Source organism: Arvicola amphibius, chromosome 3 (assembly GCF_903992535.2).
Source record: "Arvicola amphibius chromosome 3, mArvAmp1.2, whole genome shotgun sequence".
In the NCBI taxonomy this organism is placed as follows: Eukaryota; Metazoa; Chordata; class Mammalia; order Rodentia; family Cricetidae; genus Arvicola; species Arvicola amphibius.
The window spans coordinates 185,046,005-185,070,779 of NC_052049.1; the positions used below are offsets into that span (position 1 = coordinate 185,046,005).

The following is a 24,775-nucleotide window of genomic DNA, read 5'->3' on the forward strand; positions in this document are numbered from 1 at the left end:
GGTCACTGGTCACAGTGGGATCTGGGACTGGATTGCTTGTTGGATAGCACAGAGGATGTTGAAGCAGAATCAACACTCCCCCTGCCCCATCTTCTGAGGTACAGTCTTGTTAAGACAGGTTCCCCTTAGACTCACTATGTAGCCTATGTTGGTCTTAAACTCATGACAATCTTTCATCCTTAGCCTCCTCAAGTGCCCAGAGGAGACCCTTCACTTGATCGCACCCAAACACCAAGGCGTAGAATATTAATAGTAATGATGTCCCTTTAATGCAGGACTGTCACGGTCCCCACATGAGCCAGGGTGCTCAAGCACTTCCACTCCCTTGCTCGAACAAGCTGTAAGTTTCTATCCTGATTTCAACTTGCCATAGAGCAAGGCAGGGACCCCTCTGTGGCATGTGAAGCTCACGTGGATCACAGCAGGGACACCCAGAAAGTCTGGAACATGGGGGTACCAAAACCCTACTCCCACCCCCACAGCTGGAGTGAGGCACCCCGTGCGAGGCGCTGGATACTTACGCCATGACTATCACGCTGAAGTCTAGCCAGTTCCAAGGGTCCCGGAGGAAGGTGAATGCGTGCAGGCAGAAGCCCCGAGCTAGAATCTTCACCAGAGACTCAAAGGTGTAGATGGCAGTGAAGGTGTACCTGGGGAGGAGAGGTCAGCAGGGGCTCTTAGGGGACCTGGAGCCCATGGACTGGGTTCATAAGCCTCCCCACATGCTGTAAGCCCTGGGGAGACCTCACACCACAGCCATCACAATGGGCTGTGCCCCATGATTAAGCTTTAGGAAGGGCCGCAGGTCTGTGGCAAACATCTAGCTAAAAAGTCCACCAGGCCATTTGCTTCACAGAGAGACTATCACGTGTCTAGGGAACTCTTCCCTTTCTCCCTTGCTGGAAGACCCCGACAGACTCCTCACTCCACCTCGGGGAGGGGGGCACGTTCACAGGTATATGGTGACTACCAGGTCTGCATCATGGGACATCGTGGATAGGGAGAGCCACCGACACTTACCCATGTTTGTGATCTCTCCATAACTAGCGATGGGGACCAGTGACACCCTCAAGTACCTGCAGGGCCAGTGTTCTAGCTGTTACCCTGGGCTGAAGGGAATTCAGACCTTCTAGGATATAGAGCTGGTGGGTGCTTTCAGAAGCCTTCGGCCGGCTGAGGCATCCAAAATGCCTGTATGCTGGGGCTGGCCCATGGGCTGGGAAAGGGTGGTATCTTAGGCTTCAGAGCATCTAGACATAGCCATGGCAACACCAACCCTGAGTGGTCCTCTGTGCAGGCCACTCTTGTAAGAGAGGCTGATGCACCTTCTAGTTCCGTAAACCAGGAGCTACTGTGGTATGGGCCTACAAGTTTGTTGAGACCCGAAGGAGTTGGACACTTCTTCAGGAAGGGAAGACCCTAAAGAGTCTTCTAAAGCTGCAAAGGGTTATGGGAGGCAGGGCTTGGGTGGGCGCCATGGCGTAGCAGGGACTGCATGTCAGGTCAGCCAGACTCCAGTTCTCAGTGTGCCCATCTTCCGAATGGGGCAGGGGCTGTGCTGACCCCCCCTCCCCCCCGTCAGGGGGATTAATGGAGAGGATGCTTACTGATCTTGTGTCAGTGCCTGGCATATCTCTCTTTAGGGGGTGACAAAAATTCTCCCACATGGCCAGTTTGCAGAACTCCACCTCTGAGGCTATAAACTTAGGCTATAAACAAGCATGTGGCGGGGCTGAGAACACAAGAGAGCAAAGGCTGGGCAAAGGCCACCCTCCACAGGGTGGGACTACAGGCATGGCACAGTCTCTGTCTCAGACAACTCCAGGACCCGTGGCATAGGACAGAAGAGGGAGGAGTGGGGCTTGAGGAGGGCCCTCAAAAATACTCACTCGACATATTTGGTCCAAGGCGGAGGGTCGTGCTGAGCCATGAAGACACAGTTGGTCAGGATGGTACACATGATAAGCATGCTGAAGAGCGTGGCACCAGCGTTAAGGAAGCCACGGGAGAGCTACTGACAAATCCACACGGGGGACCCTCAGAGAAAGCCGTGGGAGGGTGTCACCCGCAAACGATCATGGTGGTCAGTCAGCTATGCTGGAGCAGGAAAGGACACAATTTGCCAGTGGGTACAAGTGTCCCCAGGTGCCAATCGCTGAACAGGCCACACATGATTGACAGTGACCGGGGTAAATACCTAAGCTCTCTCCTGTGGTGTATAGGAGGGATGGCACTGGAGTGGCTTCTCTACTCCTGCCACAGAAGGGGCTTCCACAGAAAGTCATGGGAGGAGCTGCAGGAAGCCATAGTGGTCTCATGCAAAAATTTAGAGGGGGCCCAAAGAAAGCTGTGGCAGGGCCCTCACAGAAAGCCACAAGAACAAGGGAGCCAAGCCGCCATGGGAGTGAGTGGGGGGGGGTTGGCAGGGAGAGCCAAGCCGCCACTGGATGAGGGGGGAGCCAAGCTGCCACAGGAGCTCGCAGGAGGGGGTGGAGCTGAGCCGCCCTACCCACTGTTGGGCTGGCTGGTGTTGTCACTGCCAGGCAGGTGATGCGACTCTTCTATGCTACACCCTCTCTACAGAGATATCTGGTCTTGGTCCGCTCCAGGCTCTTGCACAGCCTGCTCTTTTCCATAGCTCTTAGCAAGCACCAGACAAGCTGGAGACGTCTTCCACAGGGCTCTCTGTGGGACCCAGGATGGAGTGGAGACACTCTAGACCTTAGGGCTGACTCCCGCCCCAAGTCATACGGGAAAGACACAAACTTTACCAACGGCTCTGCAGTTTGGGGCAGGCCAGGAGGATAGCCAGGGTCCCAAGTTCTCTCTCCTCAGGCTTGAGCTTCAAAGTGCACACCTGGAGGTAACCTGCTAGGTGTCTGTGGGGGAGCATTTCCTGGGTGCTTCTGGCCATTGTACCTGCATCTCAATCTGGTTCTATGCCCTGAACCTCTTGCTCGTCAAATGTTCCCTCAGCAGGAGCTCCCAGCCCTCACTGACCACCCCACCCCTTGGCTGTTGCTGCTTTTCACCCCCAGAGGCCAGGCATACCCTTTGTAGCCTGTGGCTCCTCACTGAATGACAACCATCTGACTTTTTTGCCAGCAAGGGAGCACTGCAAACACTAGCATTGAGTCTGGTATCTTTGTGGGACCCCAGGTATTATCTACCCCGTCCCAACTGTGGTTGTGTGTCCTTGCTGCTGCTTCAGGCTGCACAAAGCTTTGTCTGACCTCCTCCACTCTTTCTCTTGCCTCTGCAAGACGGAGGAGCAAGGATCACACCCTGGGCCTCGGAGGGGCGGGTATCCCAGGGGCCTGGCTGCGCCAACCACTCCCTATGGCTGCCTCCAGGCTTGGGACACCACAGCCCAGCCGCAGCCCTGAGCACACAGCTGCCAAACAGCCTGACCGCATGCTGGCGTTTAGTGATGCCTGCTCGGACTGCAGAGTATATGCCTGGGGATCCAGCCAGGTGGACACCCCTGCCGCCTCCAGGCTTCCGGAAAACCCAGGTAATTAGAAAAGCAGCCTCCTGTTTATAATTAATTCTCTAGCCTCTCATAAAAAATGAGAAGTGATCGGGCCCCTATATCAACTCAGGGTTGCCTACAGGAGTGCTCATCCAGGGAAGGCAACTCTCCAGGCCTGGGGTCCCTACCTCGGTGTGACACACAGCTGTTGCAAGGCCATCGTCATGGTCAGCTTTAACTGCCAACTTGACACAGCCAAGCCATGAGAGGAAAACCTCAACTGAGGAACCAAGATCAGGCTGACCGGTGGGCATGTCTGTGGAGGGCTGTCTTGATGGATCCGTGGTGTTGGAGGGCCCAGTTCACTGTGGACAACACCGTCCCATGGGCAGATGGAGGTCCTGGATTATATAAGGGAGCTAGCTATGCAAAATCTGTCTGCAAGCCAGCATGCATCCTCCTCCATGGTTTCTGCCTTTAAGTTCCGGCCCTGACCTCCCTCAGTGGTGGACCGTAAGTAACGCAGAAACTGAAACGAACCTGTCCTCCCTATGGCGCTTCTGGTCAGTGTTTTATAACAGCAACAGATCAACTAAAGCAATCGCCACGGCCATGCTGATCTTCCTGTCCTTCAGACACTCATCTCGACGTCCCATCCCTGTCTCTGACACATCTCCACGTCAGGCTCCGTGAAGAAACTCGCTCACTGGGAGAACCACTTACAAGCCCCTCAGCCAGCTTCCTCCATCTCCAAGGGGTCACTGCTGAGCCACAGAAAATCGCAGAATGTTTCTGAAGTCCACACAGGATGGTGCCCAGAGCAGATATCCACTGGGCCCCTGCTAGGAACGGGCTCTGTCCATGAACCAGTCTGACCCCAAGAGCCCCAACAGGTGGGAACTTAACCTCCATCAGGAGAGATAAGAAATCTGATGCCTGAATCTCTGGCCACCGTCCCTCTGTTTATTTACATGGGATAAGGCATTGCAGGTGTGAGTCAGTTAAGTGGGAAGCACGGTTTTCCAGAATTACCTAGTTAGGTTCAATGTCGTCACAGGGGCTTTATGACAGAGAGGGGAACGAGAGTCTGAGGCCCCTGACTGGTCAGTGCTTGCTTACAGACAGAGAAGAGCTCGGGAATGTGAAACAGCTCTGTAAGAAGAAAAACCTCGCAAACCACCTCACCCCAAGAGCCTCCACAAAGGAACAAAGCCCCGCGGATACCTTGATTTCCACCCAGCGAGAGCCTCCGGAGCCGTAAGATGAGAGATGCGTGCGCTGCAGTGCTAGCGTCTGTGCCCACGAATCTCAGCGGCACCAGGAGCCACCTACCACAGAGACACGGAGAGAGGATGGAGTTGGGCCCATCTGCACCACATCCTGAGTTCAGGGGCCACCTCTGACAGGCTTTCTGCAGAAAGAATTCAGCTCTGGTCTGCTCTCCTGCCTCCAGAATGGAAGACTTCGTGTTAGTTTCGGCACCTCGACTCTCGCCGGACGACAATTATGTTATATTTGACCTACCACCCACGGTGCTGTGAATCAAACCAGGTGGCAGGTGGGAGAGTGTCACACGGGAGGGGCAGGGGAATGATGCCATTCTGTATATGGCATGCACGTGTGTGTGATGGCATATGTGGACACGGGCAAATTATCATAGGATGCATGTGAACTAGGGGACAGTCTTGGGGGACACTGCTAGGTTTTCCAGATCCAGCGATGAGCTGGGGTGAGGTGAACCAGGCTCCTGCCCTTCCCTTCGACACAGGAAAAATGTCACCGGGCTTTCTTGTCTTTGGGGAGGCTCTGACGCTACTCTGAGTCAGCTCTCTGTGTGCAGCGAGAGCCATCGCTCCCTACCTAGACCAGGATCCTAGTCTTCAGGCCTCCTCCCTAAGCACCCAGGACCCCAAGGAGCCCAGCACGGCCAACGCCAGACGTATGAGTTAACCAAATCCCCGGACAGGGCACACCCGTTTGTACTGCTTGCTAGTTTAGGCCGGTATCAAGTTGGTCTTCTGTGTGGGCAGCGGCAAAGGCCAGCTCTACAGGCCTGTGCACCGCGGAACATCTTCAATCCTGTTGTGTCATTATCCCAAACACCCACTCCCAGCCTCACAATTAAAACGCCGGCAAAGGCTGCCTGTTAACAGCGGAGAATGCCTGACACTTGGGCCACTTAAGTCCAGCTCTAGGACTCCAATCTCCCAACGAGGAGGGAATTAACCATGGGCTGATACTGTCTTGGGTTTGTGCTATTCAATGAACACGCACACATGTACACACACACACACACACACACACACACACACACACTCACTCTTAATTTGATTGCCCATTTGAATCTGGTAGAGAAACGTGGGAGGGTTTTGAGGGCAGATCCTGGGCACCGCGAAGACAAAATGCTTCTTGGCACGAGCATGAGGTCTCTCTGAATGGGGCTGTGGTGGAATCCACAGTCCCATTAGTTTCTTTTATTTAATCACGACAGGGACACATTCTGTAGGGCTCTAAGAAAAACACATAGGAACAAACCAATTCTAGATGCCCATATTCACTCTGCCAGCCGTTTGCCAGGGATACACCACAAGCTCGTAACAAGGACCAGAGCCAAACAGAACGATGGCACTAGCCAGTCACACCACAAGCCTCAACTGCCACAGGAGACCAGGCTGCATTCTTACCTCTCTGTGTTTGTCTGTGCCCAGCCCGTGCACAGACCGTTCTGTACAAGCACAGACGGAGTGGGTATTTGAATGGATGTGGAAACTGGAGCACAGTGCACTTTCACCATTGAAAGCGTGAGCTAAGACTGTTCACCGCGAGTCAGGCACAGTGGCGCATGACCTCCTAGCGCTCCGGATATGAAGGTCAGAGGACTCTGAGCTCTAGGTTAACCTGGGATAGTGAAACTCTCTGCAAAAAGCTAAAATCCTAACAGAACTGCTTTGTGTTTCAGGGAATGGTGGCTCACACCTTTAATCCCAGCATTTGGGAGACAGAGGTGGGTGGATCTCTGTGAGTTCGAGGCCAGTCTGGTCTACACAGTGAGTCCCGTCTCAGAAAGAACTGCACTATGGTTGCTAATGGATACAGGCTAGGTCTGCTTTGGGTGGGGGGGTTGATGGAATCTTCTTGAAGTAGGTATTGGTGATGACTGTGCAGCCTTACAGATACATTAACAACAATCACTGAATCACACACTTTAAAACATGTTTTATGGGCTGGAGGACCTGAGTTCTTACACTTAAACTGGGCAGCTCATAACCACCTGTAACTCCAGTTCCTGGGGATCTGATTTCCATAAACACACACACACACACACACACACACACACGAGAGGGGCAGCAGAGAGAATTAAAAATAAATCTAAAAAGTTTTACAATATGTGAAGTAAATCTCAACTTTTCAGAAGGAGTCAGGGGAGAGCTTTCGAACTCCTGGGTCTTTAGCTGGTGGCCCTGGTCTAAAAAGGCCTAAAAATATGCCTTCTAAACAAACTTCCTGGAATAGTGAATGCAGGTTCTGAGGTGGGTCCCGGGGTTCTTCGGTTTCTACAGAATCTTACTCCTGATGCTGGAAGGCCTGGTGGGCACATCATCACTCTAAGGGGACTGAGGCCTGGGGGGTGCAGGAGGTGAGCTTCCAAATACCACAGATCTCAGCCCCTTCTTCCACTAGGTGGCGCTGTCAGGGATTAGCATGGCCACTCCAGGTAGTGGAGTACCACAACACCTTCAGGGCCTAGGGTAGGGCCTCTCACACACAGATGCTTCCCTAGGGTGGCTGCAGGGGTGGGGGGGGAGGAAGTGGGGGGAGCAGGCAGGCAGGCATCAATGGCTCTCAATGCTGGTCTTGCCAGATCAGCAATTCACAGCTTCAGAGACACCCCTCAAAACACCCTCTAGGAGAGGACACTGGTGGAGGATCCCAGCCTCCCTCATCCACCTGCTTTCTGGCCTCTCTTCTGCTCTAGTGAGTCCCAGCCCAGTGCTCGGAGAGAGCCATGGGACCCAGGCTGCATCCCAGGAGACTTTCTTGGCTGCCAAACACTGTTGGGTTGGTTAGCTACTTGGAGAAGCAGCCCCGAGTGAGCCTGGAGGATGCTTCGGGGTGGCCACACCCCTAAGGCAGGTTAGAGACCAGCTCTGAGCACTAAGGAAACCTTTTTTTCCCCTCCTCCTCCAGCTCTGCTCTTCCTACAAAGCTGTGACCACACTCTGGAGGGAACGGCAATTTGCTGGCTGTTCTACCATTCTTAGGGAGCTCTCTGAAGGAGGTATGCCTATTCAGAGTGGGGGTAGAGGTGCCTGAGGGGGGGGGCTCAGGAGAGTTCTGCCCAGCTAGTTCACTATCCCCACAAGTGGTCCCAAGCATCATCTGGAGCTCAGCAATGTAAATGAGATTCACAATGGCATCTCTGGGTCTTGGAGTTGGCTCAGTGGGCGAGGGTGCCATGTCTGACCACCTGAGCTTGATCTCCGGCATCCACCTGGTGAGAAGACTGGCTTCTGCCCCCTGACCTCCACATACACACCATGGTGTATACGTGCTTCTGCCAACATCACATGTAAATAAATAAATGTAGTAGCAGTAGCAGTTCTTCATCATCATCATCATCATCATCATCATCATCATCATCACCATCATCACCATCATCACCATCATCATCATCTAACAACGACAACTGCAGAAAGCTAAAACTGACCAACCAAACAGCGGCACCGCCGAGAGGCATGCCCTCATCCTGGTCACCAGTGGCCATGGATAGGGCTTAACAGGTCCTCGTCGTAAAATGTGGATGTCTCTCGCTTGGAGGACAGTGTCATCCCTCTCTGTGATTCCACAAGTCCCTTCTCTGAAACCCAGAGACGACTGGGCCCGTGAGCTGGGCCAGTGGCAAAGGCACTTGGTGTCAAGCCTGACCACCATGTTTGATCCCTGGAGTGCACACAGGGAAAGGAGACAGGTGACAGTCTGTGCAGTTTGTCCTCTGACCTCCACACTCCCACACACATAAAAACACAGTAAGTAAATAAGCATGTTCCACGGGTGAAATGCAGAGACGGGCTGCCACCCCCAGTTTGGGTGCTGCCTGAGCTAGGGCCCCGAAGCTGGTGTGGCGCCCTGGGTCCCACTGCTCCATTCTGGCAGCTCTGTCAGCAGGCGGGAAGCATTTTTAGGCTGTGGTTTATGTAATTGGACGCTAACCAGAGTTCTCTGAGAAGCTCTCAAACTGCAAACATTTTGTCAACACCTAGTTCAGAAGCGAGTGCTGCTTCCTTCGAAAGATGCCCACATGAGAAAAAAAAACGAGAGGCCTTTTTACCAAGGAAAGGCTTTTCCTTGGTTGAACCTCTGCAAGGGGCAGCAGGAGGTGTGTGCTTGAGGGGGGCAGGGGCGGTGGTGGGTGGGGACATTTGGAGCCATCAGAGAGAGGGGAAGGTGAGGATATCATTTCTCCTAGAATCCTGCTGCTGGCCTCAAGGCTATTTTTCCTCTTGAAGAAGCAGAGGGGATGGAAGGGCTTCTTAAACGTCCTAGACCCCAAGAACCCCCTAGGGATCTTGTTAAAAAAGCAGGTACTAACTCAGCACGTCTAGGGTGGAGGTCGGGGTTCTACTTTTCTAATCAGCTGCTGGTGGTGACCATGCCGCTTGTCCCAGGGGCGGTGAGGGGGCTCAGCACCCTCCCCTGAGCTCAGCACCTGTGTATGAGCCCAGGACAGATGCGGACGACACAGATTACCAGCCAAGGATATGAATGTACTAGAATCTTCACAGCCGCTCTGCGCACGGGGTGGAAGGGGCTGAGGACGTACAAGGCCTTGGTAGCACTGAACCGGAAGATGGTTTTTCCCTTGTTCAGCACGATGAAGGTCTGTGGACAGAGGGAGACAGCTGTCATCTTACAGCCCTTAGGTCATGGCTAAAGGGTAGGGAAGGAGTAAAGGAAGGGGGTCCTCCCTTTCCTGTGGACCCCTGTGCCTGGGCCAAGAGTGGCAAGGGACACTGGAGTCTGGGTGACGTCAGGCTGGCTGAGGTTTACTTCAGTTTCTCCAGTGACGTCAGGCTGGCTGAGGTTTACTTCAGTTTCAGAATTACCATCTCAACAAGGGTCTTCCAGCAGGGCGTGGCAGCATAATTGCAGCCCCTGGGAGGCCGAGGCAAGATGATTCCTCTGTTCCATGCCAGCCGCTTCTGCAGCAGAAGCCTGAAAGACCCAGGGAGGCTTCCTCCCTCCCTTTCTCCCACACTGCATGGAACTTCAGCAGAGAAGGCCCGCTTAAAGCCAGGCCAGCACAGACATACCGGTGGGGAGGGAAAAGAAAGCTGGAGTCATCCAGGCTTTCCCTGGGACCCAGTCTGCCTGAGGTCAGCCAAAGGTCAACCTCCTTCTGGCGCACAACCTAGTGTCTTTCTCTTGGAGGGTTGTGAGCAGCCTAGGGTGGCCTGGGCTTGGAGGTCTCTAGAAGGTATGTGCCTATCTGGCATAACAGGGCGGGGGCAGCCGGGAGAGCCTGCTGAGTAGAAGCCAAAGGCAGCCAGCATGCCAGAAGCAGCAGAGATCAGAGATGGCTCACCTTCGTGGGCTGAGTGGATGGGACGAAGCTCTATAAACATTAAAATTTGGGCTAGCAGGACAAGGTAAACAGACAGATTAGAGCCAGAAGTTCCACGGGGGTGCCTCCCTCAGTCAGGGTCAGCAAGGGGCACAGGATGGAGTCTGGGGCACTAGGCAATCTCTGATCAAACATTCCTTGGCTCCGCCCACATGGGCTGCTGGAGGGGTGGGGCTTAGAGGCTCGAAGCCCACCCAGCCTGGACTCCATCCTTAGGCTCATCTGACTCCAACCGGCTTTCTGCTCCTCTCACAGGGACCTAGACTCTCTCTCGTCCATGTCCCTAAGCCCAATCCCACTTCTTCTGTCAGCTCTGACCGACCATGGCCGAAGTTTACCCACTCACTCACCTAGATTCCACCTTCTGGCCTAATAACGGTCACACTCACGCCCAACCCTGACCCTGCTCCAGTCACTTGAACCAGCGAGTTCCGGAAGCCTCAGAGGAGGTCAGCTTTTCTGACTTGTAGATTGAGAGCGTGTGGGCCTCTTCCCATCCACAGCTGATTACACATGAAGCTGTGCGTGTGTACATACACACAGACATGCACACACAGGCTTGGTCTCCCAAACACTGTCTCAAACCACAGCGACCGACACACTGACACACATTACATAGATCCTCACACTGACTACAATTCCCTTTCTGGCCCCACAGGGGTTGCTCTGACCTTAGCTTGGAGCTGAGCACAGTAACCCAGCAGCCTCCTTGGTCTCTGGTGCCTGGCCTTCAGGAAAGGCCATCCCACTACCAATCCCTACAATTAGATCCAGCAGTGTGGACAGTTGAGTTGGGATCCTATGCCTCTGTAGGATCTCTGTATGCCTGTCACCTTGTTTGGTGCAAGACGGTGACCCGTGGTCTGAAGAGGAGGCCAGGTCAGGCCCTTGTGGAGAAACAACATTCCGTCCATCTCTCCAGGAGCAAGAATGACAGAACCAGTCTTCCCCACAAGGCCCAGGAGACTACCGCTGTGGCTCAGCTTGAGACAGCTGGCTCTGATGATGATATTGGCTAATTCTCTGAGCTACCAGAGGGAGGGAGGAGCGCATGCTGCTTTTATTTAGGAGGGAGACCACTCAGGGCTTCCTTCCAAGTGCCCACACTTGGGAACAGGGAGGAATCCCCTAGAGGTGTCTACCAAAGCACTACACAAGAAGGCAAGAGTTTAGTGGTCCACCCCTCAACTTAGGATACAAACATCATTATTTATGTCTTTACCCCAGAACTCCAAAATTAAGGTGACTGGAATACAGATCAGTGGTAAGTCACTCCCCCAAAGCCCAGGGGAGCTGGCCCCACACAGAACTCCTCATAAGCAGAACCCCATCTGCCGCTGCCCTTCTGGGAGCTACCTAGACAGGTGAGGAGGATGTTGGGGGATGGCAGTCACCTTCTGGGTACTGTAGAAAGGGTCCAGGTCTTCCAGGGGCTCCCCAATGAGTTCTCGGGGTGGGTTGCCATAGAGATCTGGAAGCTTTTTGGAGGCCTGCAGGTCCAGCTGGGGCCGGGGAGCCTCCTCCTCTGGCAAGCCCTCACGACTCTCCTGTGATGTGGCCGAACCTCGGGCCTGCTTTTCCGCCATGCGCTTCTCAATGGCCGCCAGGGACTCCCGGGTGAACCTACGGAAGCTGCTGGTGCCCCGAGGTAACAGGAAGTTTGCCATCTTCTCATCCTGCTTCTGGAGGCACAGGCTCTCCTCAGGCTGCCTGGGGGGACGCTGGAAGACACAGACATATGCGTGATGGGGTGCCACAAGCAGAAGGCAGGGTGGTCAGTCAGCTATGCTGGAGCAAGAAAGGACACAATTTGCCAGTGGGTACAAGTGTCCCCAGTTGCCAATCGCTGAACAGGCCACACATGATTGACAGTGACCGGGGGTAAATACCCAAGGTCTCTCTGGCGGTGTGGCTTCTCCACTCCTGCCCCAGTGCGTGGGTCTGAACACCAGTGGCCAAGGGAAAGTGTGTCATCGTGTCAGTTTTACCCTGCCCACTCTGTACCAACGACAACATTCCGTCTGTGCTCTTTTAAGACACGTCCATCCCCAACTGGCTCCCAGGTGTTGCGATATAAAACAGTTCCACACTAGCCCCGAATGGAGTATAAATTAAAAGATTTATTTATTTGGGGACAAACTCACAGAAAGAGTAGAGATCCGCAGTCCTCGGCGTGCATGGGGAAACCGAACTCAACCCAGCAGCCAAGGGGCTCACGCACACCCCTATGTCCGCATTTATAGCACAAGAGACCACGCCCAAAGTGGGCTAGCATCCCAAAGATCATTGGCCGAAGGAGTTCCTACAGCACCTCCCCCTTTTGAACAGGGATGGACAGAGAGGCCATTTGTTCTATCCCAGATCCTGACAGAATGGGTCTTCTGCTCCCCCATGAAAGGTGAAACATGCATATATACCAGGAGTTGGCCCTGGATGGGACTAGGACCTCTTCCTCCTCTCCAGGGAATACTCCCAGACTAAGTGGTGTCCAGTTCCCAGTCCCCATGCCTTCACATGAGACCTGGGCACAGGAGGCAGCAATTGAGGGGGCATCAGCCTTTGCCCCAAGGGACCCAGGAAAACCTGTGGGTTTTCAGAAACAGCTGGGTTTCAGTTTCTGAAACTGAGGAGGTGGCATCCACATGTTGGCACTCCGGTGTGCAGAGCCATGCAGACCTCTGATGAGCAGCTCATGGGAATCCCTTGGGGGCAGCCCCATCATTAACTAGGCCGATTCTAAAGATGGGAAATGTGACGGGTGTGCCTCTGGCCCGCCACACTGTCACCTCTTCCCCCACAAGAGCGGACAAACAAATGCCAGTCCCCAGGGGACAGCAGCACCGGAAGACAGTGACCACTACTGCAGAGGACATCCAACAGGCACATGCGTGTGACGTCAAACCGGGAGAATGTGGCCCCCGGTGGCCTCGAAAGATTCAGAACCTGGTGCAAACACACTCTGTCTATGACAGCAAGGCAGAAGAATGCACTCCTGACTGCCTCACCAAAACAGGATGTGGCCAGAGGGCTCCTGACTATGACACCACGCCAGGGGGCTGCACTGCTAATTGCCACATCAAACCCGGGAATGGCTGGGCACCAGCTCAAGAAGGCAGTCTGGACACCTGCTGGAGATCGCTGCCAGGGACACTCTCCCTTCCTGTCAGCCAAGGGCTTTGCCCTGATCTCGCTCCTGTGGACCACGTCATGAATGACCCCTATAAGCTGCTGTGGCACCCACCCCAGCACATGGCCAACAAGGACCCAGGGTGTCCTGAGCACCTTGGACTGCAGGTATTCAACCAGGTGGCAAACTGGTGAGCACCTTGGACTGCAGGTATTTAAACATGAGCAAATGCAACACAGCCTCAAAGGGCACCTCGAGAGCTGTTGAGATGGTTCAGAGGGTAAAGGTCCTCGCTGCCAAGCCTGATGACCTGAGTTCAATCCTTGGATCCCCACAAGATTAGGGGAAACAGAGAGTTGATGCCTGGTGGTCATTCTTTGTCCTCCATGTTTGTTGCAGCAACAAAGGCACACATGAGAGGGGGAAGAAGGAGAAGAAGAGGGAAGGAGGGAGGGAGGAGGGGGTAGGAGCCAGGGAGAGCATACATGAGAATATAAATGTAATAAAATTAAAAATCATGGAGAGGGCACACCTAGGGACTGGGGAGATGGCTTAGTTGGTAAAGTGTTTGCCGTAAAGGCTTGAAGATCTCAGTATCCCCATGAAAAGCTGGGTTCGATAGTATTTGCCTGTGATTTTAGTGCCAGGAAATCATAGACAGGAAGACCCTGGAGTTGGCTGGGCTATCAACCTAGCCCAGGTCCTAGAGAGAGAAACCCAGCTCAGAAAACAAGTTGGACGCCTCCTGAGGAATGACACCCCAAGTTGACCTTTGGCCTCTGCACTAGGACACACACACACACACACACACACACACACAGAGCGAGTGAGTGAGAGAGTGCATCTGTGAGTGTGCATGCGCGGGCACGTGCACGAGTGCAAGCATGTGTGTGGACCCTGGGCAGGCACAGCACGAAACAAGTGTGGCAGAAGCAGAAGGCAGAGGTTCCTTTTACCGCTCCTTGGTCTGTCTGCAGCTTCTTGTTTGATTCACGTGAAGTTAAAGGACCATCTCTGTTAAAAATAGCAGGTGAGAGAGTAGGTCCCCACTTCCTAAGAGCCTCTCCCTGCCTAGCCTCCACCTCTAACCGAGCAGAAGGCTCAGCCTACAGCACTTATCGCCAAACATGAATGGCGATTTTTTTTCTTCCCCCTCGTTGAGGAGAATTTGGGTCATTCTAAACTTCCTTTGCACCTTCCCCCATTGCCAGAATCCACTATGATGAGCTTGCAAAAACAATAAAGTCGTTATTCATTTCATGTTAGAAACAAAGAGCCTCGCTGGGAGGACAGTGGGGCAGCCCTCTCCACGGTGAGCAATTGCTCCTTCTGTAAACTGGGAAGCCACCCCTTAGCTTGGGATTATCTGCTAAAAATAGTGTCCTCCGGATCACGGTATCCATCTGTGTCCACACGCCTGCAAGGGTGCTGGAGACACGTGGAGGCCCAGGGATGTGCACACGCTGGCAGAAGCGTGTGTATGCAAGCCCACACCTGCACCTGCATCTGCCTCAGTGAAGGATACTGACAATTTGTATTGAAATCCAGGATTCACACGAACAGATGCCAGGGAGCGCACAGGTGGGTGCATTCTCACACGCTGAACCTCTGTGGTAACAGCACCCAGATGGAGAACCAGCCCACCACCCCTCTCATGTGACCCTCCAGACAGCAGCATCAAGGGCAGCTACTCACTCCCTGACTAAGGACTAAGGACGTGGGTGAGTTCTGTCTCTTCATAGAGTTCTGGGGTTCTTGGAGGGACGGGGAAAAGCTTTGGGGGAAGGAGGGACGGCATATCCTCGTGAACTCAATGAAATATTTTCTTTTTAAAAAAATTATTAATTTATTTATTATGTATACAATATTTTGTCTGCAGGAAAGAGGGCACCAGACCTCATTACAGATGGTTCTGAGCCACCATGTGGTTGCTGGGAATTGAACTCAGGATCTTTGGAAGAGCAGGCAATGCTCTTAACCGCTGAGCCATCTCTCTAGCCCCTGAAATATTTTCTTTATCTATGAAGGTAGACCCAAAGACTTGGTATCACAACCCTGTCCCATCACGGCGGCTGTGGGTACCTCAGATATTATTATTGCCCGCAATTTCAACGTCACAGCACTTCCAACTCCTACTTGCTCCCATGTGAATCATTAGTGAGGCCCACACACTACTAAAAATCAGTTTGAAGTGTCCCAACAGCTTTTTTCCATATCAAGAATTTCCCGTTTAATACTATTATTTTGTCTTGAGAACTGTGATTCCAAGCTGAGCCTCTCTCTGTGGGCAGAGAAATCCAAGACTACAGCTCAGTCCTTGGTTAGTACTGACCTACCCTGGTGTCCATCCTTGGATGTGGGCAAGAGGACCCTCTGAGTGCTTTCTGGAGTTCTTTGATGCCTTTCCCATGATCCACCATGGTGGGTGTTAGCCTCTCCCTGGCTCACTGGGACTTTGGGGCATCCCTGAGCCCTTCAAGAGAGAAGCTTAGCCTGGGGACCCTAGCTTGCCCTGCCCTGGAACCTGACAGATTCCATTAGGAGTCCTACTGGGTTCAAGAGTGAGAGACAGCGTTTTTGGGGAGCCATGAAACTTCAAGAACAGCCTGAGGTCAGAGGACAGTAAGTTGGGTGTCCAAGCACTACCATACCTCCTTGCCCCCTCCACCCCAAGGGTTTTGGGTCCCAAGGAGGGTTAGCACCCACACCCTAGGGAGGCCCTGACATCAGAGGACTGTCTGAAACTAGATTCCAGATGAAGCTTCGCTGCCTCTCAGCAGTGGGGCAGCCTCAGGTTCCAAAGTAAACCTGCCAAGAGTGGCCTTTGTGTCTGGGCTACTCCTGATGGGCAGGCAGGCGGGCGGGCGGGCTGGATCGGCTTTCTCTCTTGTTCTACTGCCTGCACCTGGCCCTGGCCCTGGCCCCGCCCTCCCTTCAGCAGCTCAGAGCCTACACCCTGCTCTGCCTGGTGTAGCCCAGCTGCAGGATTACAGGCTGCCAGGGTGAGGTGGGCTCCAGAATGGTCTGAGCATGCCAAGGGTGTGGGGGCATCTGTGGCTGTGGAAGGCAGGAAGGAAACACAGTTGAGCAACCAGCTCCCGAAGCTGGAGGCTGTGGCAGGTGCACAGCAGGCCAGGTCCGCAGGCTACTCCCCTGCTCCAGGCAGCTTTCCCTGTGTTGGTGCCTCTCTCCCGCTGGCCCTCCAGCTGCTCTGGAGACTGGGTAGTAGCTGACCGCTCTGCCCGGGGCACCGTCCTGTCCTGGCAGGACTCTTGGGAGTCTGCTCCATCCTAACACATCCCTCCACATCAGATCACAGGGCACATGTCTCCCCGTGTCCCTCCAGCTGTGGAGTTAGTGGGAGCAAATGGTTTGGCCTCCTTCAGACTAGCTAATACTGGCACCCTTTCTGGTCATATGCCCTCCACCTTCACTCAATGGTTTCTCCTCCATTTGCAACAACCCAGGGCAGGCTCCTAACTACCACTTGGATCGCTGGGACTTAACGTTAATAGCGCCAACTTGACAGCGTTCAGAATCACCTAGGAGACATGTCTCTGAGCATACTCATGAGGGATTCTCTAGACTGAGTCCACCAGGGTGGGAAGACCCACCCTGCATGCCGGCGGCATCATGGGATGAAGTAAACAGAGAAAGGTGTGCTCAACACCAGGGCTTTTCTCTGTTTCCTGACTGCGGAAGCAATGTGACCAGTGACCTTGTTTATGCTGCCATGTCTTCCCCTCTATAATGGGCTTCATCCCCTTGAACCGTGAGCCAAAACAACCCCTTCCTTCCTCGGACTCTTTTTTGTTTGGCATTTATCACCGCGACAGGCGTAGTAACCACTGCACTGACTGAGTCCTCACATGGCCACACTCCTTCCCAGTCTGTGACAGCCATTCCCAAGCACTGCCTGTGTCCCCCTCTGCCACCCACAGCTGGCTCTTTTCCCTTCTAGACGTCTCTGAGCACTAACAGTCTTTGGGGATAAATCTGTTTACGCCAGTTGGCCTGGATGTCTCAATTTAGGGCAGGGAAAGGATTCTACTCTAACCTGTGGGACAGGAGGGGGGAGATACGGTGGCGGGTGTGTGAACACCATGGCTGCTTGGTGGGGTAAACACCCACTGCACAGGCCTTCCTGAGGCTCATGCCAGTGGCCGAAGATGTCACTGAAACGAACACAACCTAGAATGTAGATGTGGGTATTGTCCCCTGTCCTAAGGTTAGGGGACCAATGTTGGGTTGCCTGTCCCAGTCTGCACAGGACTTTTCTGGCTCTGGCAGTGAACTCACAGGATGCCCGCCACAGAGTGAGGAGCCCTCTTGTTGTCTAGCTCCGTGCAGCCCCTCCCTGCCTACTTCAGTCCCAGTGAGGAGTGAGGAGCTCTGGTGTTGTCTAGCTCCGTGCAGCCCCTCCCTGCCTACTTCAGTCCCAGAGCCTGAAAGCAGGCTCACTTCAGCCTCCTGCCTGAGTCATGTCTGGCATTTTGGTCGCTGTGGAATCAGAGTCTCTGGAACCCAGCATGCAAAGAATATTCTTTGCCATGTAAATTTATGCGCAGCCCTCTGTGGAAGGGGCTCCCAGGCTTCCTAGGAAATCTCCACCGGCTTCCTCAGCTCTGCGCTCCTTTTTCCTGCTTGGCAGTCCCATGATCGCTGGGCGGATGACCTACCACCCTGGCACCCATCCAACCTACCCAGGTCCATCTTCCCTGGCCCCGGTACTGCCCTTCTGCCTGCCCCTGGGTGCTAAAGAAGAGGTCTATGGAAAGAGTAACCTCAGAGCAGAGACTCACACCACAGAGAGGGAGGCCAGGGCACTTGTGACCCCCGGAACATGTCTCTTGTCTTCCACTCAAGTTGATGGTGTGTGCCAAGTGGGATGTTCTCTTACCCCCTGGGTGTCACCCCTTGACAGACCCCCACCCAAGCCTTGTGGCCCATGCATGCACCAGGCAACTTTGATTCTTCCTTTAGGAGGACATACTAATTAATACCTCAGCTCACTCATTTTGTTAATTGATTCAACGAGCAGGCATTCGGTGCCCACTGTGCGCACAGCCCTACAGTGGTTTCAGAGGATACTTTCCCAGGTGACAGTCCTCAAGTCAAGTGGTGGTGATCAGATGGGAAAGGATGCCACAGTACGGGTTCCACGTTGACCTGAAGGGCACTGTCCTGTCCAGGCTTGCAGAGACTGGTAATGAGGAAATGACCATGTCCAGAGACCCCTGACCCCATATCCATCTCTTCCCTTCCATGGCTCCTCTCCCCTATTCCCTCTCTTGAGAGAGATTTCCTGTTCCTATATGGGACAAGAAAGTGATTATAACTGGGTTCGGAAGTCAGCCCACACAGGTGAACTTGGACCCCAGTCATTTGCTTGCCAAAAGTCCTAGGGTGAGTTAATCTCTGTTTTGCCATCTGTCAACAGTTCCCTGTGGGGCTAGGAACTTTCCTGGAGACAGGACATAGGGTGCATGCCTTTAATCCCAGCACTTGGGGAGGAGAGGCAGGAGGATCTTTGTGAGTTTGAGGATAGCCTGGTCTACCTAGGGAGTTCCAGGATATCCAGGGCTACATAGTGACACAGTGAGACCATGTCTCAAAAAATTAGAGAGACAGATACACACACACACACACACACACACAGAGAGAGAGAGAGAGAGAGAGAGAGAGAGAGAGAGAGAGAGAGAGAGAGAGAGAGAGAGAGAGAGAGAGAGCGCTCTCCTATTTCAGAGTGCCGTCCTAACGTGTGAGTATCTTGCCGATCCTCTCCCAGGTCTCAACCACTGTACAAACGCAGTGGTCACGAGCTGCTGTTGCCATCGTGGGCTTTGCTGTCATAACCATGTGTCATTTAATCCCGAGGAGCCATAAGAATGACATCATTAGGCAGTTCTGTCCTGTGAGCATCAGCGTGTACTTACACATACCCAGATGAAGCAAATCAGTCACTTGCCGTGGTCACCTTCTTTCTTTCTCATGCTAAGGGGCTGCTCTACCACATGATAGCTCCTGGGACAGAACACCCCTAAACTCAGTGCAGCCTCAGTGCAACATGGAGCAGAGACACACACGGACCAAGTGAGGCAGCAGCCTGCTATTCCTAAGCAGGAGTGCGCAGCACAGAGCACACAGCACAGCTGCAGAGGCGGTTCAGTGCTTTAGGGCATGTGCCGTGTGTTCTTGCAGAGGACCCACGTCTGGTTCCTAGCACCAAAGTTGGGTAGCTTACAACTGTCTCTAACTCCAGCTCTAGGGGATTTGATGACGGCCTCTTCTGGTCTCCCTGGGCTCCTCATGCACGTGTGACCATAACTTCACACAGGCTCACACCTATACGCATGAGTGAAAAATTTTAAAAAAATCTTAAAAGCATACAAGCTAGTAACATTGTTGCTTACTGTTGCCAAGTATCACACACTATACATAACTGCACCTATACTTTATGCCTGCAATATAGGTTTGCTTCCACAGCAACACATACACACGCACACACACACATGCACACACAAACACACACACGGCAGTGCACTGTGGTGTTAGGATGGTTACAGCAGCATGAGGTGGTAGGTGTTTTCAGCTCCTTCAGGATCTCCAGAGACTGTGGTCCTCTGTGTGGCCCGCTGTTGCTGGGAACACTGTTACACAGCATGTTACTGCCTCATTGTTCTCATGGAGACCCAGCTCAGGGGGCCTCCTTCCACACCAGACCTTCCTATCTGCCTGCCTGCCTGCCTGCCTGCCTGCCTGCCTGTCTGTCTGTCTGTCTCTTTCCTTCTAAGCCCCTGGTTACCTGAATCTCCACATCACCTGGCAGAGAACTGATTTTCACATATACCTCGGCCACGGCATTCAATGCAGAGCAGAGCCAAATGGACTGGCTGGGTGAAGGAAGGAATGCAGAGTAAATGCTGTCTCACCATGACTCTGGCCCCTTTTCTGGGGGTGGACATGGGGCTAAGGGCCACGCCAGAATTGTCTCATGTTCTCTATGAGCCTGGTTCTCTCTCTCTCTCTCTTTCTCTCTCTCTCTGTGTGTGTGTATGCACACACACATTCATATCTGCACGTGCTGTTTGGGATCACGGTATTTCATCTTTGCTAGAAGCCCACGAAGGGAGGAGGGAGGGTATTATCCTCTTTCTTTCTAGGTGAGAAACCTGACGTTCAGGGATTAGGAAGCTCTGTCTCCTACCTCTGTGGTCAGAACCACGAGGAAGGGACATGGCTGGCATGTAAACACCCATCTGGACCGAGTGTGTGCGAAGACGCTGGTTCACCCCTAGGAGGCTGGCCTATGCTCACACCTGGGTAGATGCCTCCGGTTCTTCCACTGACAGAAGCGATTCTCTGGCAGTTTTCCTGTCAGCTCTGGCACTGTCCAACAGAGTAGCCACTCACTCACTGTGTGTGGCTCTAAGGACTGAGGATAGGGCTACAGTAGCCAGACAAGCCGCGTGTGACCACCCCCTCCTGTGCAGGCTCAGTAGGAGATAAAGAATGCCAAGCGGTCTGTTCATCATTTCTAATGTTGATTACAGTTAAATGCATAATCCTTAACTTGATAAAATACCTGATCAAAAGAAACGTGTTAAATAACTTGTGACTGACATTCAGGGTTCCTGTTCTATCCTGTTGGACATTGCTCAGCAAGTAGAATCTACAAGGCCCTACCTGCTTTGGCATCAGGCCTCAGGCTGGCCTCTGTAGGTGGGGGTGAGGGCCACAGGAGGGACTGAAAAAACTTGTCCTGGTAGACCTCCTGGTCTTTGGCAGTGGTTATGGGCAGCCATGGAAGCTAAAGCCACAGGTTGGGGTGATGGGGGACGGGGGACTACGGGGGAGGGGTCGACAGCATGTTCACCCCATTCCGCCCGCCCAGGCAATTATCTGTACAGCCCCGGCTCTCTGGGTTAACTGCTTGGACAAAGACTCCATGGGGGTGCCAGCTGGTGCAATGGCCTCTGCATTCAGAGGTCCCTGTTCCCAGATCAAAGGCACATTGACACGTCCTTGCACCCAGCCTCAGCTAACCTGCTCCCTGCTGGCTCCTCTCCTTTGAGGCTGCTGCAGAGGCATTAACCCTGCCTAGTCCAACACACAAAGAGGAACAGGGCAAGTTTGAGCAACCCCCCCCCCACCTCCAAAAAAATCTCGGGGAAGTCCTGGCCAATCGCGCCCATTCCTCCCAAGGAGAACACGCCCACCCCAGCTTCTGGGGATGCCCTAATTTACACACATTTGCATCTCATTTATTCCAACACCAGGCTGAGTCTGCCGACAGGAAAATCCTATCAGCTTCAGCTCTGCAGAAGTGAAGCCCCAGGCAGGGACAGAACAGGGCTCCTCTTCAGGACAGGGCTCTGTCCAGGGCTGGGGGCTGGAGTGGGGTCTAGCTTATCTGGTCCTAACTTGGTTTCACCCACCTGCCAAAGACAAACCAAGAGTTCCCCTCCTAACTTTGCCTTTTTCTCTTCCCCCTCCTCCATGGCAAGCATGGGGCAATGTCTCCTCCTTTCCACCAGTATCTAGATGCCTGGTCAGGGGAACGGGGAAGCCCCGGGATTCCCAGAGAACACACACTACAGTACAGTGAACACAGCACCCTTGCCCCTGCCCAGCCTTCCTCCTCAGCCTCTGCAAAGGCAGCATCTTCTCTTCTCCAAGGGCCCACTGCTGCCCAGCCTTGGGTCCTCAGAGCAGGATCATGAATGATCTAACACCCCATGACAGTCACAAAGGGGTGCATGTGCCCCAGACTCTGAACAGGTATCCATCCCCGCACAGTGGCCCTGCTCCGGCTCCCACAGACCCTCACAGTACGTGAGACAAGAAGACGGCCACCAGCATCCCAACTCTTCCTGTTCAGTTCCTTCCAACTCCTTTCTGATGCCTTAGATGAAAAAGGCTTCGCAGGGTGCCATGGCAACCGAGACACCTACTGTGTGCATCAAAGGAGCTATACGTGCCTCCGGGAAACCTGGGAGGCTCTCTTTCTGAGGTCTCTTGTTGCCCAGAGGGAGATGAAATAACCCACAGAGACAATGATCAATGCCACAAAGGTGTCCAGGACAATACTATAACCAAACATGTGACTCTCTTCCTTAATGCTCTTTTCAGCTGAAGTAGACTTTAAACTCAAGCAAACACACTCATCATGTATGTGCAGTTAGATAAGTGTTGACAACTGCACACACATGGGTAAAATGCCACCCCAACTAGACAGAAAACATCGCCCTTGTCCCCTAAAGTCCCCCTTCTGTCCCTGCTTACTGCCTACCAGGTAGAGTCATTTGGAACATCACAAATGCATATGGCTCTTTTAGGCAGGCTGGCTCTCGTGGGTGAGTACGCTTTTAAGCTTCCCCTGCACAGGGGCTAGAAGTGACCCATGTGGGCACAAATCCTTAATTCCGTCAGAGAGACGAGGACTGGAAGGTGCCTGGTGCCCGCTCTCTCTGGGGATGGTAGGCTGCAGAGACTCCTTAGGAGGATTTGTGTCTCCTCGCCTCGGACAGATTCTGAAACGGAAGCTCAGCAATTATACATCTAATCGGCACTCAGGCTCAGCGAGCGAGTGGGGGCTTTCCCTGGGTTTCCAGCGCTGTTGGCAACTAGCTGTCGCTTTATTTAACTGGCAGTCTGTGCTGCATCCGACCCAAGTGCAGTGCTGGGGTGGGCGCTGGGCGCCCGTGCCTTCTGCTCAGGTCTCTGGCTGTGTGGGTAGGCCTCTGTCCCTCAGCCTCCCTGCACTTCCATGCCAACTGGTGACCCCCAGGTCTTGGAAAGGAACGGGCTGGACTTCTGCTTAGCTGGGTAGCCAGAGGGGTTTGTCTGGGTTCCCTGCCTGGACCAACGAGGCTGGGCTTCAATTCCAAGCAGCAAGGACTGATTGTTGAGGCTGGTCCCTCCCATGGCAGGATACCCCTGGCAGCTCTCTCACCCAGGCTGCCTCAGGTGCAGCCAGCAAACCACTCTCCTGCCTAAGCTGTCGGGCTGCCTCTCCCTACTCTATGATCTCTTTGAAAACCACCTCCAAAGCCGCTTCTTCCTCTTCCCAGGACTTCTAAGAATCCAGACCTGCCAGAGAGGCATTTTCTGCCTTCCCCGTTCAAGATGAGCCGCCACTGTTCAGAAAGCACCATTCGAGACCTAGGCACTGACCGACTAAGGCCTGCCTGTGTCTCTGGTGACCTTGAGACCCTTGGATAGCCAGTGCTGTCCCTGGATCCAGGGACTGTGAACTCAGTATGCGGGGTTCTCTGAGTGGGCAAGAGAGCAACCCAGGGCCACACAGACATTGTAAGAAAGGCTCCATCCCTGGCATCAGCAAATGCCCCTGGGGGGACTCCACTTTCCACTGCCTTCCTGGGAGATTTAAAGAGAAGGCACTGACGAGGAGAAAAAGGACTCAGCCTAGAACATAAACACTCTCTGCCTACCTACGACTCTGACGGACCACAGGCAGCAGACCCAAGCCCAGCCCTCCCCTGCAGTCTCCAGCACTAGGCTCCAGGCCCATCTCCTCCAGGAATGCTTCCGTTTGATCAACCCTGGAGAGGGGAGGCTGGACCTCCATTCCAAGTTTGCCTTCTGCTTGTTCTGGGCAGGTCTTTCTGGCCCTGGGGGTGATGTCGGGAGGCTCCAGGCTCCTCAGTACCCCTGTCTATCCCTTGACAGTAGAAAGAAACTGAGGAGTAGATCTAAGATCCTATGTCCGTGATGCCTGTCCCCAGAAAGTCTGGGGGGTCCCAGGCCCCAGGACTTGACATGGGGTCTCTATAAATAGTGCCAGCACATATTGATCATCTTCAAAAGACACGGTATGTTCTAGGCCCACAGGAGAGGAGAGCCGTATCTAAAAATAGCTTCATTCCCAGGAACTGCTGCCAGCACCAGCCCAAGGAGTGTGGTGTAGGCACACAGAAGGGGCAGTCCACTGAGGGGGTAGGAGGGGGTGGGGTTAGAACAGAGGCTCCGTGTCTCTCCATCCCCACCCCTTTCTCTGTGTCTCGGGCACAGCGTGCATTCATGGAGCTCCTACCCCAGGGCCTTTGCACAGTCAGCTTCCTCTTTGGTACGCTCTCCCCACATCTGTCCTGTTCTTCAGGTCCTAGATCGGTTGCCTCGTTCAGACGGTCCCCGGTCAGCGAGGCTATACTGACTCACTATCTCTCGTCAGGAGTCCTGTTCTACCCTTCCATGGCACTTACCACTACCTAAAACAATTCTCTGTGTTTCATGACATAGTCCCTCTCCCCGTTACTCAGACTTCACAGGGCAGGGATAACGCCTGTCTTAGATACCTAGAACCCACCATGGCCCAAAACAGATGCTGAATGTCCCCACCCTCCAGGCTTGACACCCCTGCCTCTGAACTCTGTGTGAGACAAGCCTGGCCATCAGACTTAAGCCATTCCTACAGCTGCCCTGCTGCACCCCCAAATGTCCAGTCTCCATCTGTGCCCTCTCTTCTCTCTCCCTGACTCCTTGTAGTTTAGCCAAGGGGCTTTGGCTGCAGTCCTTCTTCTTCAAATTCTGT

The 24,775-nt window shown here is 53.6% G+C and overlaps 1 protein-coding gene across 1 annotated transcript in view; it reads right to left on the reverse strand.

Moving 5' to 3' along the window:
* The window catches only part of Scn5a (sodium voltage-gated channel alpha subunit 5), a 99,131-nt gene that overhangs the window by 70,125 nt on the left and 4,231 nt on the right, over window positions 1–24,775 (reverse strand). Inside the window, exons 2-5 of the mRNA XM_038322330.1 lie at window positions 11,489–11,815; window positions 9,234–9,352; window positions 1,890–1,979; window positions 522–650 (exon numbers count right to left, since the gene is read on the reverse strand). Of these exons, the coding sequence (XP_038178258.1) occupies window positions 522–650; window positions 1,890–1,979; window positions 9,234–9,352; window positions 11,489–11,761 (611 nt within the window). The 5' untranslated portion in view covers window positions 11,762–11,815. The remainder of the gene's footprint in view (window positions 1–521; window positions 651–1,889; window positions 1,980–9,233; window positions 9,353–11,488; window positions 11,816–24,775) is intronic.